The sequence below is a fragment of the Rhea pennata genome, chromosome 14 (genome assembly GCF_028389875.1).
Source record: "Rhea pennata isolate bPtePen1 chromosome 14, bPtePen1.pri, whole genome shotgun sequence".
Lineage (NCBI taxonomy): Eukaryota > Metazoa > Chordata > Aves > Rheiformes > Rheidae > Rhea > Rhea pennata.
This window is the reverse complement of record NC_084676.1, coordinates 21731501-21744125: the sequence shown is the minus strand read 5'-3', so window position 1 is coordinate 21744125 and position 12625 is coordinate 21731501. Positions and strand designations below refer to the sequence as shown.

General features: G+C 48.1%; 1 protein-coding gene and 1 long non-coding RNA gene across 2 annotated transcripts in view; one reads left to right on the top strand and one right to left on the bottom strand.

Annotated features, from left to right (window-relative positions):
- SH3RF2 (SH3 domain containing ring finger 2) overlaps window positions 1-7025 on the bottom strand; it is a 47767-nt gene extending 40742 nt beyond the window's left edge. Inside the window, exon 1 of the mRNA XM_062587262.1 lies at window positions 6654-7025. Within this exon, the coding sequence (XP_062443246.1) occupies window positions 6654-7025 (372 nt within the window). The remainder of the gene's footprint in view (window positions 1-6653) is intronic.
- LOC134146752 (uncharacterized) lies at window positions 994-9294 on the top strand. The gene is made up of 3 exons (XR_009959876.1): window positions 994-2809; window positions 4476-4632; window positions 4756-9294. It is a non-coding gene; the product is annotated as an uncharacterized LOC134146752 (long non-coding RNA).
- The last annotated feature ends 3331 nt before the right edge of the window (window positions 9295-12625 follow it).

Here is a 12625-nt window from a genome sequence, read left to right as displayed (position 1 = left end):
ATTTTGTAAAACCGGGGAAACTGGCTCCCGATATTTCATGGTGGAGGTCGTTTTGCTTTTTCTTACCGCACAATATCCTCTTTTCTATTTGTATTCCTGATTTGCTTGGAGAGGAGCCTTGCTGCTCCTGTCCTGTGGAGCCATGCTTAGCCTGATGCTAAGCAGTAAGAGTTCGTAAGGAAGCTTCTGGACAGCATTAAATGGCTGGGGAATAGTCATTAGTAACAGTATTCAACATTTGTGCAATTCACAGGGAGGCTGACCTGTGACAAAAGAAAGATAAATATCACTGCAGGCTTTCCAAGCACTCAGTAATGAGGTCAGTCAAGGAATTTTTGTGCCCCCTGCTATTTGCCAGGTTCATTAGCTAGGAGTCTTGTTCACCCCTTGAAAGCACAGAGGAGAGTTTGCCAGTAACCAAAGCGCAGATTTTAACCATTGCAGGACTATTACACACCCATTCCAGCTCTGTGCAGAAAGCACCCATCACTTATCCTATCCTGGCTTGAGTGTAATAGTGGCTCTGCATGTTTTAAGTAAAATTGGGTGTTCCATCCTTCTTCATAATACGAACTCTGTTCTATTTTCAAGCTTTTTCACAGGGAACCTGAAATAACTCTCATTTCTGAACTCTGAGGCTGTAGTTTTGCTTTAGGCCACCCTTGAACAAAAGGGAACGACTGGCTTGCTACCATGGTGTGTGCAACAGCAGCTGGTTTTTCAGCGTCTGCAGCAATGGCCATAGCTGCCATACAGCTTCTTGTTCGTGTGCTGTTGAACCTGCCACATCTTTTGGGGTGCATATTGTCAGGCACTCAATATTGAAGGGACCGTCTCCTTACAGTACATATGGTATGCTAAAACTATATGCAAAAGAGGAAAAAGACATACAGTGATAGATCTATAGAAGGTGCAAGCTGGCAGTGGGGAAACAACTAGTCAAAGAAGGCTTAGCTTTTTTTTTTTTTTTTTTTTTTTTTTTAAGAATGAGACAGACTCTGAATTTTGTGGAGGAGAACTGGAGAACTGGGGTAAATCCTTTCTCCCAGACGGCTGCAAGGCCGCACAAAATTTTTAGCACAAGAAATGGGTTTCATCTTCAGCTGATGGCACAGCTGGGCAGGGCTTGTGCTCTGTGGTGCATCAGCTCAGCACGCAGGCCACTGCCTGCAGCAGCCGTGAGACAACAGGAGCACGGTTTCCCTTTCCAGAGGAAAAGGAGCCTGTGCCACCTCCTAAGCTGGATTTGATGTGTATTTGTAGGAGACAAATTTCTGTATGCATGCTCAGCATTCATCTGGCCCCCGCTTGATGCGACTCGCGTTATTCAGTCATTACCACGGCTGCACAGGAACCGCTTGTTTTTTTGGAGCGATGTTGCACTGTGTGTGGGTCAGAAGACGTGTTTGCTCCTGCTAGGTGCAAACATGAAGGTCGCTTTGAATAAGGTTTCAAAAAGATCCAGCAATCTAAATCCTGTTTATCAAATTGAAAAAAATGAGTTGGAGATGTTTCTGGAGGAGAAGAAAATACCAAGGCGCAGTCGCTATTTATAGATGTCTATGTGAAGGTGGCAACGTTGGAGTGTAGCGTATTTTTATCCCAATAGAGGAGGTATCTGTCTATCTCCCACAAAATGCTGGAGGGGGATGTTACAGCACTCAGTTCATGCAAAAAGAAACTAGCATAAGTCCCAGTTTAATTTGTATGTTCTGTGTTCTCCAAGGGCAAACTTTCACACTCTTAATTTTTCTCCTCTGGCTCACTTTGCCTCTGTATTTCTTGCATGACAAAGTTTCTCATCCAAATAGCTGTTTAGTGGCCTGGATGGATTATCACTGTGTGTGGGGTGTAGTTTAGGTCTGTTATTCATCAGGGAAGCATGGCAGTTTTGTATATGCTTCAGCATGCAGCATCTCTCTGTTCTTCTCATCAGTGGCAAAATCATGTTTAGTTTATGTTAGGACTGAAGCCAGATAAGGAAGATACTTCAATGTAAAAAGTAACCAGATCTTTGTGCATGCTAGGGGAGGTTCTTAAGAGTTCAAAGGATTCCATGTAAATTATTTATGCATTCACCTCCTAGCAAACCCTTTTATTCTTGAATTCCAGACAGCTTTTTATATGTTGAAAATCCAAAGTCTTGTTCTCTCTGCATAGATGTTAAAGATCTAAAAATCTAGCCAGACTTCTCTGGAATAGTTTAGTGGCAGTGCTAATTTGTCTTAGTGCAATACTGGCTAAGTGGCTGCACTTTGAAGGTGTCTTTCTGATACTGATTTGTGCATGTACAGCTGTATCCTGGATATACGCTGCTTTGTCCATATACACACAACCAGAATGCACCCATCCCATACTAGTATGTATGAAGTACACTCAAAGGTGATTTAAATGCTACCAGATAAGAAATAATTTGGGATGGGCTGTAACTAAAATATTCCTTATTTTTTAGGACTCTGTGAAATTCCTGACTGCAGCCCATATCTTATATTATTGATAATATTAATTTAGCAGCTCTGCTGGCTCCTGCTTGCACTCTATGCTTGGAATCATATGACCTCTTGACTTGCTTGATGATGATGGGATTTATTTTATTTTTTGGTTTCATGGGTGCTCCTGAGCTCATGGGGATGAAGAGCAACAAGCTAGCAAGAAAATGTCTCTTCTGAGAGGAGAAACTTCAGTCAAACTTGTGATTTTCTCTGCTCCATGGAGTAAAGGAAATTTATTTATGGAATAACTTCTTGTTGAAAACAAAACATGTCTTGTATCCTACTTTGGATGATGTATCTGACTGCAGTGCAGCATGGTGCGTATTATATAGTTTTATTTGCTTTGAAGTTTGCTGTAGTATATAGTATTAACGATAATTAGTAGTTGATGCAAATTGGGGCAGTCTTTTGCTGGAGATCACCGATCCTCCAGTGCAGCTGTAATGGGTACTGCATTTAAGTGCACCCAAGGAAGCAGCTGTGGTGGTGTTAACTGTGGTGGAGCAGGATTGCACAAAGTAGTTCTCACAGTGATTCTTGGAAAAAAAGTGAGTATTTGTAGCAGGAAGTGAAGGATCGTCTCTAATGGCCTTTCATTGCACTGGGGCAGAGCACTTCAGGCCAAGCCCAAAGAAAGCAGTCTTTAAAACTAATTAACTCTGTGCCCCTCTGTCCCAAAGCTACTGTCGCTAAGGCTATGTGTATATGAGCTGAAACCCCCTGCAAGGTAATGTGCACCCCACTGCCAAAGCAGAGGTGAGGTCAGTTCCTTCAGTTTTGCCACATGCAAAGCACCTCTCTCAGACCCAGCCTGTAGGCAGCCTGCTTGCGGGAATGCGAGAGCTGTTCGCTGCGTGGCAGGAGCAGGAACGCGCTGTCCGCGTGCTGGTGAGAGATAAGAGATCGGAATGGGGCTGGGGAGGTGCTGGGTGGAGACGAAATGGCAGCGCGGGCGTGTGGGTTTGCCTCCTGGCGCACAGGAGGCAAACAGGGATAGGGAACGGGCGGGGAGAGTGAAATGTTAATAATCCTCCCTAGGAGTTCTACACAGCCTTTGCAAGATGGCTGTTGGGACTGCATGCGCTATTTTGCATCAGATGGGAAATCCCAGAAATGAAAAGTAGTCCCAGTTTCCTCCCAGGAGCAGGTTATTCTTTTGCATAAGAACTGGTAGCTGTTTTTCAGACATCTCTAACAGAGGAAAGGAAATTAGTTGAATTGCCATAGCTTATCATTTGAATGTAAACAATTAGGCTGAAATCAAGAAACTCAAGAGTCCTCTGTGCATCTGGCCAACGCATTTTACTACTTATCATTGAACACTTTTTTCCCCCTTGTTTTGGTGTTTTTTGATAATCAAGTCATTTTAAGAATACTGTCAAAACCTTGAAGAGGAAGAGACAAGATAGAGCTATCATATCAGAAACTTAAACTTACTTTTCTAAAAAAGATGTCTAAAAATACCTGTAAGACTAGACTGCTGTTCTGGAAGATGCCTTTGTGCTTGGTAAATGATAATAACAATAGGGTTTGGGACTTCAAAGGTCTCGAGCCCATGGAAAGGTATCAGTGGGATTTAGTAAAGGATCCTTTAACTTAAAGTCTCAGAATATTTTATGAATATCTGCCAACACTAACTTCTTAAGAGACCCTCCTGTGGGAGGTCAGGCAGCCACAGTCCTTCTGGAGCCAGCCCGAGTGCTGCTGGTGGGGTTTCAAGCCGGGCCGGAGAGGTGGAGGGTGCTCTTCAGATGCCCACAGTGACCACAAAACCACCTTCCCTCCCAATTTGCTGAAAATCTGGTACCACTTTGTTCTATAAAAGCTGACTGCAAAAAAGTATCTGCTCTTAAGTCCAAATTGTTTAGAGGCCTCTGATTATCCAGATTACTCCCGTGATAAAAACACTTAAATTCAAGCGCTCCATGTTGTGAGGAAGAGACAAGCCACCACTTATTACTTCTTTGTACCTTTATATCACAGGCACTTCCAAGATGACTCCTTGCTGCTCTTAGAGCAAGAGCTGCACATCACCAGGCTTCAGTTCAGTGAAGGGTCTGTACGCCTCAATATCCCGCTGGAGCAGCTGAAATAGCGTGCGGTCCATTCTGCATGTGTTTAAAACCACCAGATCCAAAAGGTGACTAATATTTTGCATTCTTCACCTTGCAGCTGAGGATTTCAAAGTGTTTTATAATTAACTGACTAATTAAGTCTAAGAGAGTTTCAGTGTGATGTACTTTTATATCCTTTTGTCACACAGGCATAGGAGTTAAAGGACTATCCCCGTGCTACTCACTAAAGCTAGCCGGAGCTGTCTGGAGAATCGCAGTGCTCTTGCTGAGACCTCTCCTCTCTCCTCACCATTTCTGCTGACTCCAAGCATTTGATCTTAAAATGTTTTGGGCAGCTGCAATAGATGAATGTCATCATTATATAATAACAAGTTTGTACTTGTCCTGAGACCTAGTAAGAGAAATGTGAAATGTATGAATAGAGAGAAGGAGAAAAGATGAGCACATTTGTGCTTTTTATCTTGGGCCTGGAGATTCCAGCTGGGGAAGTCACCACGCTAGCCTGCAGCCCGCCCTGCAGCCCGCACTGGCATGCCTCGCTGGCCGCGGTAGCGTCAACAGGAGTTGTTCCTCGTGCTGCGTCTCCCGTCCTCCCCTCCTCAAGTGCTACCTAACAAACATTGCTCAGTGCCTTTGGGGACTGAGCTAAGTTCTGTCTGTTAAACGTAACTGGCCGTAGCCAGGCAGGTCTCCTCGGCAGGAGCTGCAGGTGGGCAGGCATCTTCCCCTTTTGCACTGCAAAAGAGATCCGGGGATCGCTGAGCTTCCCCTGCCGCAGAGGTGGCACAAGCCTACCTGTGCTGCCTAGAGCCCTGCTGTGCTTCTGCCTGGTCCTAAAAAAAATCACTGTATGGAAATGAGAGAAGCAAAGGATCTTGGTAAGGGCTGCAACAGGAATAAAAATAACACCGTTGCTTTTACTGAGCACCACCAAGCCTGGGCTGAAACTGAGGCATGGACAGAAGAAAAAGAAAAAAAAAAAGAAGGAAAGAAGAGACTCTAGTTCATATGTGCTGCATTTGCTAGTGGGAGAACCTGAGACCTGCGCTCCAAAGATGTATCTTTTTTGTGTGTGATGCATCACAGATGACTGATCAACACCACAAAGATTCCTTAGGATACATATACCACATCGCACTCACACAAGGTACAGTGTACTTTAAAGTATGCGCTTCTGTACAACCACACAGGCAAGTATGGACATTTACATTATGCAGGCAAATATTTGTCTTTAAGTTTGCATCTCTGCAATTCTGAAAATGCCCTGAGATGTAACAAACGTTTGAGTTACGCATTTGAATGTTGTGAAAGCTTTGTAGGGACTTTATACAAAGAACACTTCAGATGGAAGAAGTGGAATTTCCGGAATATAATGCAGGTCAAATGAAACCACGAGCTGGTCTCACCCCAAATTCAATCTGAGCCAAGCTGCTTTAACAAATCTAGTAACATGACTTAATTATTTAAGGAAAGCTTTAGTACGCTTACAAAAAGTGACAGAAACAACTGTTAATTCTAAAATTAACCTAGCAAATCAGTCCCTAGATAAAATAACAGGTAACTTGTTTCAAATTTCTCATTAGTTAGTATCAAAGTGTTTTGCCAAGGACTTAGGTGTCACTACGTCCTTTCCCTCTTTTTTAATGGATGGGGAAACTGAGGCTCAGAGAAGGGAAATAATACCCTTCTCCACCTCTAACATTTACACCTTTGCACTTAACTGACTTAATTGCTGTCAATCAAAAATCAATATGTTGCCTGAAATTTGGAGCATCTAAAATGCTTCCCCCAAAAGTCAGGAAGCACCTGAAAACTCCTGAGAAAAACAGCTGCTGTGAAGTTTTTGCAAGGAGAAAGACAAGTTGTTTTTGAATCAGCTTGAGCATCAAGGCAATTACTGTTGTGACAAGTTCAAAATAGTCAAATATCACAGGGAAATAACAGCCAGATTTGCAAACAAATTAATGATCTCTTACTTAAAACATTCATGCAAAATCAGTAACATGAAAGTTTCATAGCTCTTGGTACACAATAATACAACTTTCTATGTTTATGGAAAGAGTAAAAAAATGTGGGCTCTCCTTACCCCTTCCATGTGGATCCGGGGATTTGGTGCCAGTCTATATTGGTTGAGCTGTAAACCTCTCGGGACTCTCCTGATGGAGGCAGGGGAGGACAGGACTCCAGATCTCTGAATTGAACCAAACCTCGCAACATTCTGCCCACATCTGACACCATCCAGTAAACGAATTAGGAGCAAGTTGGACGGTAGCTGTTCGATGCTGCAGAGGACTAGAGTCCTGCACTCCGGGCACCTGAGTTCCTTCTGGGATTTCAGGATTCTCTGCAGACATGGCTTGCAGAAGGTATGCTGGCATGGCAGCACCTTAGCTGTGGCGTCTAGCTTTTCAAAGCACACAGGACACTCCAACAGGTCAAGTAAAGCTAAATCATCCATCTTCAGCGAAGAACTCCCGTCACAAGCAGAGCCAGAGACATCCACATGATACATTCACCCGAGCAGGCTGAGACTTCTTTCTGCAGCGTCGAAAACGACACCAAAATCCTAGGCTCCGACAACCATCCTGCGTGGAGGAAAAGGGAGGAGGAAAGAAAAGAGCAGAACTTGACTGCTACAGTATGTAATATATCCCACCTACATTGCAAAGCGGTGCCTCACGAGCCAATTTGCAAATGTATACTTTGTGCTCACATCCAAGTTTGGAGTGAGTCATTTATGATTCAGTACTAGCAAGAAGAACTGTATTCAGGCTCGTGCCAGATGAGGAAGAGACCCGGGCTCTGTTCACTGGGGCAGATAAATAACTGTCGCTCCGATGAGGAAAGCTAATTCATGCCTCTCATCCCAAGCAGAGAAGTCTGAAACAGGACAGGTATATTCATCCTTGCTCATGCTGGAAGCCACGTTTTCTTTAATGCTCGCTGCTCTGCAGAACACAGTTGACAGTACAGGGAAAATTTTAGCAGCTCAGGAGATAAGAAGCTCTGATAAACATCAGATCGAACCTGCTTACTCCGAGCTCTGGTTTAAAGCAGCCGTTGCTGCACACGGTCCCTCGCACACCTACACGTTGCCTCATTCTTGAGATCACTCCTAATTAAGCTTTCTATCTGCCAGTTTTGACAGCAGCTCTATAAAAAGTCATTTAAACACAAAAACTACCCTTTTCCACCTGGGGGACAGACGTCGGCAGACCTGCAGCGACGTCCTCGCCCGCCTGGGCTGCCTCAGCTCTCCAGAGCGGCCCGGGGAGCTTGTTCCTCCCGCGGCGTGCAGTCACTCGACCTGTTTAGCTCCTTTGGGAACTGCCAGCTGGTTTAAACTGAGCCCTGCACAGCCCCCGGCTCCGAGCCGTGACTTGCGAAAGCGGGACAGCTCCCCGGCGCGCGGCAGGACGCAGCGCGGCCGCGTTTCAGCGTGCGCGTGTGGAATCCAGGGAGCCGCCGTCTACCGGGGACGGGCTCTGTTCCAGCGCGGGGAGAAACGTCGGCCGCGCCGAAGCCTCCCGCCTGCACGCAGCGCGGCCCGTCTGCGCGCGCCAGACACGGAGTCGCCCCCGGGCGAGCCGCGTGGCACATGCCGGGCGGGCCACGCCGGGGGTCCCCGTGCCGGGGGGACCCTGTTCCAGAGGAAACGTTCTCGGTCGCAGCGACGTGTTTCTGTTTTCCCACGCGTGGGTAACGCGCTCATCTGGTGTTCTGCACGTGCGACACGCATTCCCGCATACTTTTGTAGAGGAATGTTTCAGAAGTACTTAGTGGTGCTGGAAAATGTGGTTTTGACTGTTTTTCCCCCCACAGGATGTGATTTTGTTGCAACAAAAAGGTTTTTTTTAAAAATTTTTTTTTTAATGGTAGCTATTTAGCTAAATTAAAATGTTGACAAACATCTTCAGGATAATGCAAAAAAACAATTACTCTGTTCTGTTTCATCTCAGAAACAGAGTTTCCATTTACTTTGGTATTTTTTTGTGGTCTGTCATATGTTGATTTGTGCTTGGCTGACCAAATGCAAACTTTTAAATGAACAATATTGAAAATAACGTCATCTAATATTCTGGCATTTTTAAATGCAATGCTTGGCGTAAACTATACTGACACCAAAGGTTTGAAGGTTTTTTAATGTTTTCTTCCCTATTTCCATTCTGTGATTAATACTTACATATTGTATTTTTGTCTCATTAGAAATGAAATAAAATGATGAAATAGAATTGAGAAATGATGGGAAATGAAGTTGACAAGATATCAGCTAATGCTAAATATGATCAAATTTGCTCTATAAATTCTTTTAAATTTTTTTTCTAAACCTTAAGCAAATCCTAGCCTGTTTTAGTTGTACTGTAAAAACAATGGACAAGATTGAATATGCACATGAAAGAAGTATCCATACTCTAAAGCAAATAGTTCTGTAGTCCACAGCAAACTACAAGGCCGAATCAATGCGCTTTTGCTCAATGCTTCGAACCTTCCCACGTAATCCTCGCCGGGAGCGGGACCCGGCGCTGGGACTCGGAGCTGTCCCAGGACGCCCACAGGCTGCGCAGGCTGCTTAACGCTAGTTCCTCTGTGAAGCACCCCTCAGGCTAACACCCCCATTTTATACACGGAGAAATTCAGGAGATGAGGCCGCACAGCAAATCAATGTCTGATTTGGGATTAGGATGTGAGACTTGCCTGTTTCCCCACTTAACACTCAGAGCACCCTAGCGAACGGTGTTATCTGCCACGGCCGCTCCCTTGCAAGGGGGGGGCTCATAATCGGAATTAACAAATAAAGGCAGAGCTAGAACGCTGCTGTCCTTCCCTTTCATTTAAAAAGTCTCCGTTTGATGTTTGTGTTGTGATTAACTCCGGCCGGAGCCGGCAGCATGCTTAGCCTGTAGGATGCTGAACGAGGCTGCTCTGCAGGCGGAGCGCGGGGTCGGGGGGGCAGCGCCCTGGCGAGGCACCGCCTGCCCCAGCCTCGCTCCACGTGCCCATACGAGGCTTCCTCAGCTCAGCCTCGCGCTGAAAGGGTGACGCCGATGAAACGCATCTTCCTAAAGTCTTCTAATCAAAGTGGTTTGTCACGAAGCTGGAAACTGCGAAGCAACTTTTAAAGCAGAAGTAGTCATTCTGCTTTGGCATGCCTGTCCGGCCCCGTGCTCGCTCACCTGCGGAGAGGCAGCGTGCTGCAGCCCTTCCCCATCGCCTCAGCTCGTGCTTTTAGAAAACAGCTCAAATGAATCCCAGCCAAACAGCAAATATACTTTGTCCTCGGTGTCTCCTCAGGAGTCTCGCTGTCTAGCGAGAGCTTCTGTCTGCCCGGACAAAAGTCAGCTCTTGTGGACAGGCTGAACGTGCCCAGCTTTGTGGGAACTTGTCCTCTCGCCTTTCCAAGGAGGAAGGCTTGCTGTTACCAGCAAAGAGTGCAAAATTTGGAATGAACTGTGTTGTTTCAGAGAGTAAGGAAGGTTTACAGCTGAGTTTCTTGCTGCTGACATTTGAGACTTGGTGGGCTAGGTCACTGCAAGAAGCATTGGGTTTGTTTTCTCAAGGCTGTCGAGGCAATTGATGTGTGACCCCCCCCCCCGACTCTATCCCACCACATCTCTTTAAAGCTTTATTTGCTTAGTTTCTATCAGGCAAAAATCTCAGATTTCTGTGTGTATCCGGGTGCATGCAGCTCATCTTTTGGCTTTAGGTAGCAGCTTGTGGCTGGCAGTTCCAAAGCCTAATGACGCTGTTTGAAAAAAAAAAAAGAGTATTTCCTTTTATCAGTTTTGAATTTGATGTGTTTTGACATGGTTGACTACTTCCAGTTCTCATTGTTGTGATACACTAATGTATAAACCAGCCTATGTACTTAAAAACTAAAGATCACAGAGAACTTCATGAAGCTGGCATAATTACTCCCTTTTAAAGAGGGGAAAAACAGAGGTGGAGTGACTTTTCAAGGTCATAAAAGCAATCAGCAGCAGACTCGGGAAGAGCTGCTACATCCAATAACCTCTGTTTTCAGCTTTGCCTCACTCACAGCCTTACGTATGGTGATGCTTTCTTATATTGCAGCTAATCTTCTTGCTCTTCCTCTGGCTACCAGAACAGAGTTAATAGAGGCTGAGAGATCGTTACAAGAAGCGATCCCTGCGCCGGGCTGGTGGCGAGCCTGCGGGGGTCCCCGTCGGCGGGGACGGTGGTTTCCTCGCTGCATGCCTGGGCACGCTCCGTGCTCCCTGCCGCCTCCTGAGGGAGGGCTCCTCGGTCGCATCCTTCGCCCCAGGGCCTTCGGGGGCCGCGGGGAGCCCCGCGGTGACCTTGCGGAGCTCTGCACGGAGCTGCCGGCGGAAGCGCTCCGCACGACTGCCACATACTGAAAGTCTGTGTGCGAAGGGGCCGAGCTGGCAGAGGGCAGATGACAGCGCTTCCCCGGGGAGTTATAAAAAGCCTTCTGCTGCACCGTGCAGCACAAATGGATGCCGCTCTCCTCCTCCTCCGGGGAGATGAGGGACCTTTTATGCTTTTTTTAGATGCTGGAGGGCAGGGAGAGGGGGTGCCACTTACAAGCTGCCATAAATTATAGATCTGCAGCTAACAGCTTGTCCTCCTGCTCACCCCAACCACAACGCGCATCGAGCTATCGCGGCTGCCCCCGCGGGGAAGCAGCGGCAGGTCCTGCCGGTGCCTCCAGGCCCGCGGCGGCTGCGAGCGTGGGCAGCGGGGCGCGTGGGCGCGCAGCTCCTCGCCGCCCAGCCGCGGCACCTGGGCTCGCTCCGCTGCTGCCCACCTTCCGCCGCGGCACCGCGTCACTTGGGGCTGCAAGGTGGCCGAGGCGACCGACCGCGCGCAGCTGCAGCGATGGATCTTGTACCTACGGCCCGGTGCTACCTTAGAAAAACCCTCACATTTAGTAAATACATTGCACTTGCTCAGAAACATAAGTAGGCCAAGGTGAATCCGCAGGGATGTGCACAGCACAGGGACCTGAGTGAACAGAGCAAAAGCCCCCCCTGAAATTTTGCAGCTCCCAAGCCAGTACTCAGCTGCTCACTGCCCGTCGTGGTACTGGCAGACGAACGGGGGACCAGCTGCACCCTGGGCTCTGATGGCCTTGCTTTGCAGCAGTGAGAGACGCCCAGTCCTCCGAAGCATGTTCCAGCACAGCAGAGCTGCTATGGCACGGTCCCGCAGTGGCGTGGACGTGAAGCTTTGACACAGAGGGCCTGCTGTCTCGAAGGCAGCTGCCGTGGATGCATCCGCCGTGGTCTGCACGCCTGGCTGAGCCCGGCTCTGGGCACCAAGGCAAGGTGACACATCTCCATGCTGCAGGGGCCACGGTTCGCCATCCTTGGTCCTGGCGCAAACATGTCTTTGTCCCAGGGAGAACTAACCCCTGCCAGGGGACTCGGTAGCTCGCGGAGGGGCTCCGGTCCCCTCCACTGCACGTTCTCCAGGCTCACCCGGTGAAGAGGTGCCTCTGGCAAAGCCTCGTTCGCTTGGGCACCGTAACTGTCCTGAGCACCACTGCAAAATTTTTGGTGAAGTGGCGCTATGAACAGCACGGGGTGGAGCTGGGCCGGGCACGTCGGGGCTGAGGACTGGCAGGGGCTGTGCCAGCTCTTGGGGGCCGGGCTGCCTTGGCTGCGGAGCTGGGGCGTTCCTGCCGCCTTGGCTTCTTTCTTTGTGTCAGAGAGGGTTTTCCCTGCTTTCAGCGCTGTCCACATCCCCCCTCCTAAAATTAAGGAGCAAAGTGCGACACTAACGAGCTGTGGGTTTTCTTGTGCCGGGTCCTGCAGCAGTGCTTCCGCTCGGGCGCCGAGCGGGGCTCAGTCCGCGCGTGCGGGGCTGCGGGAAACGCTGCCGCCACGGCCGCCCGCCGCGGGCGCCTGCTGCGGCTGGGGCGCTCCAAGCCCGGAGCACGCACAGTTCCAAAGCAGGAACGTTTGGGCTGCAGCACCTGAAAACACAAGCAGGAAGGGGCTTATCTTGGCACCAGGAGCTTTCCTTAGAGCGGTTTAGCATGGGGGCCTGGAAAGTACAGCCAGTCGCTCTCCCCCC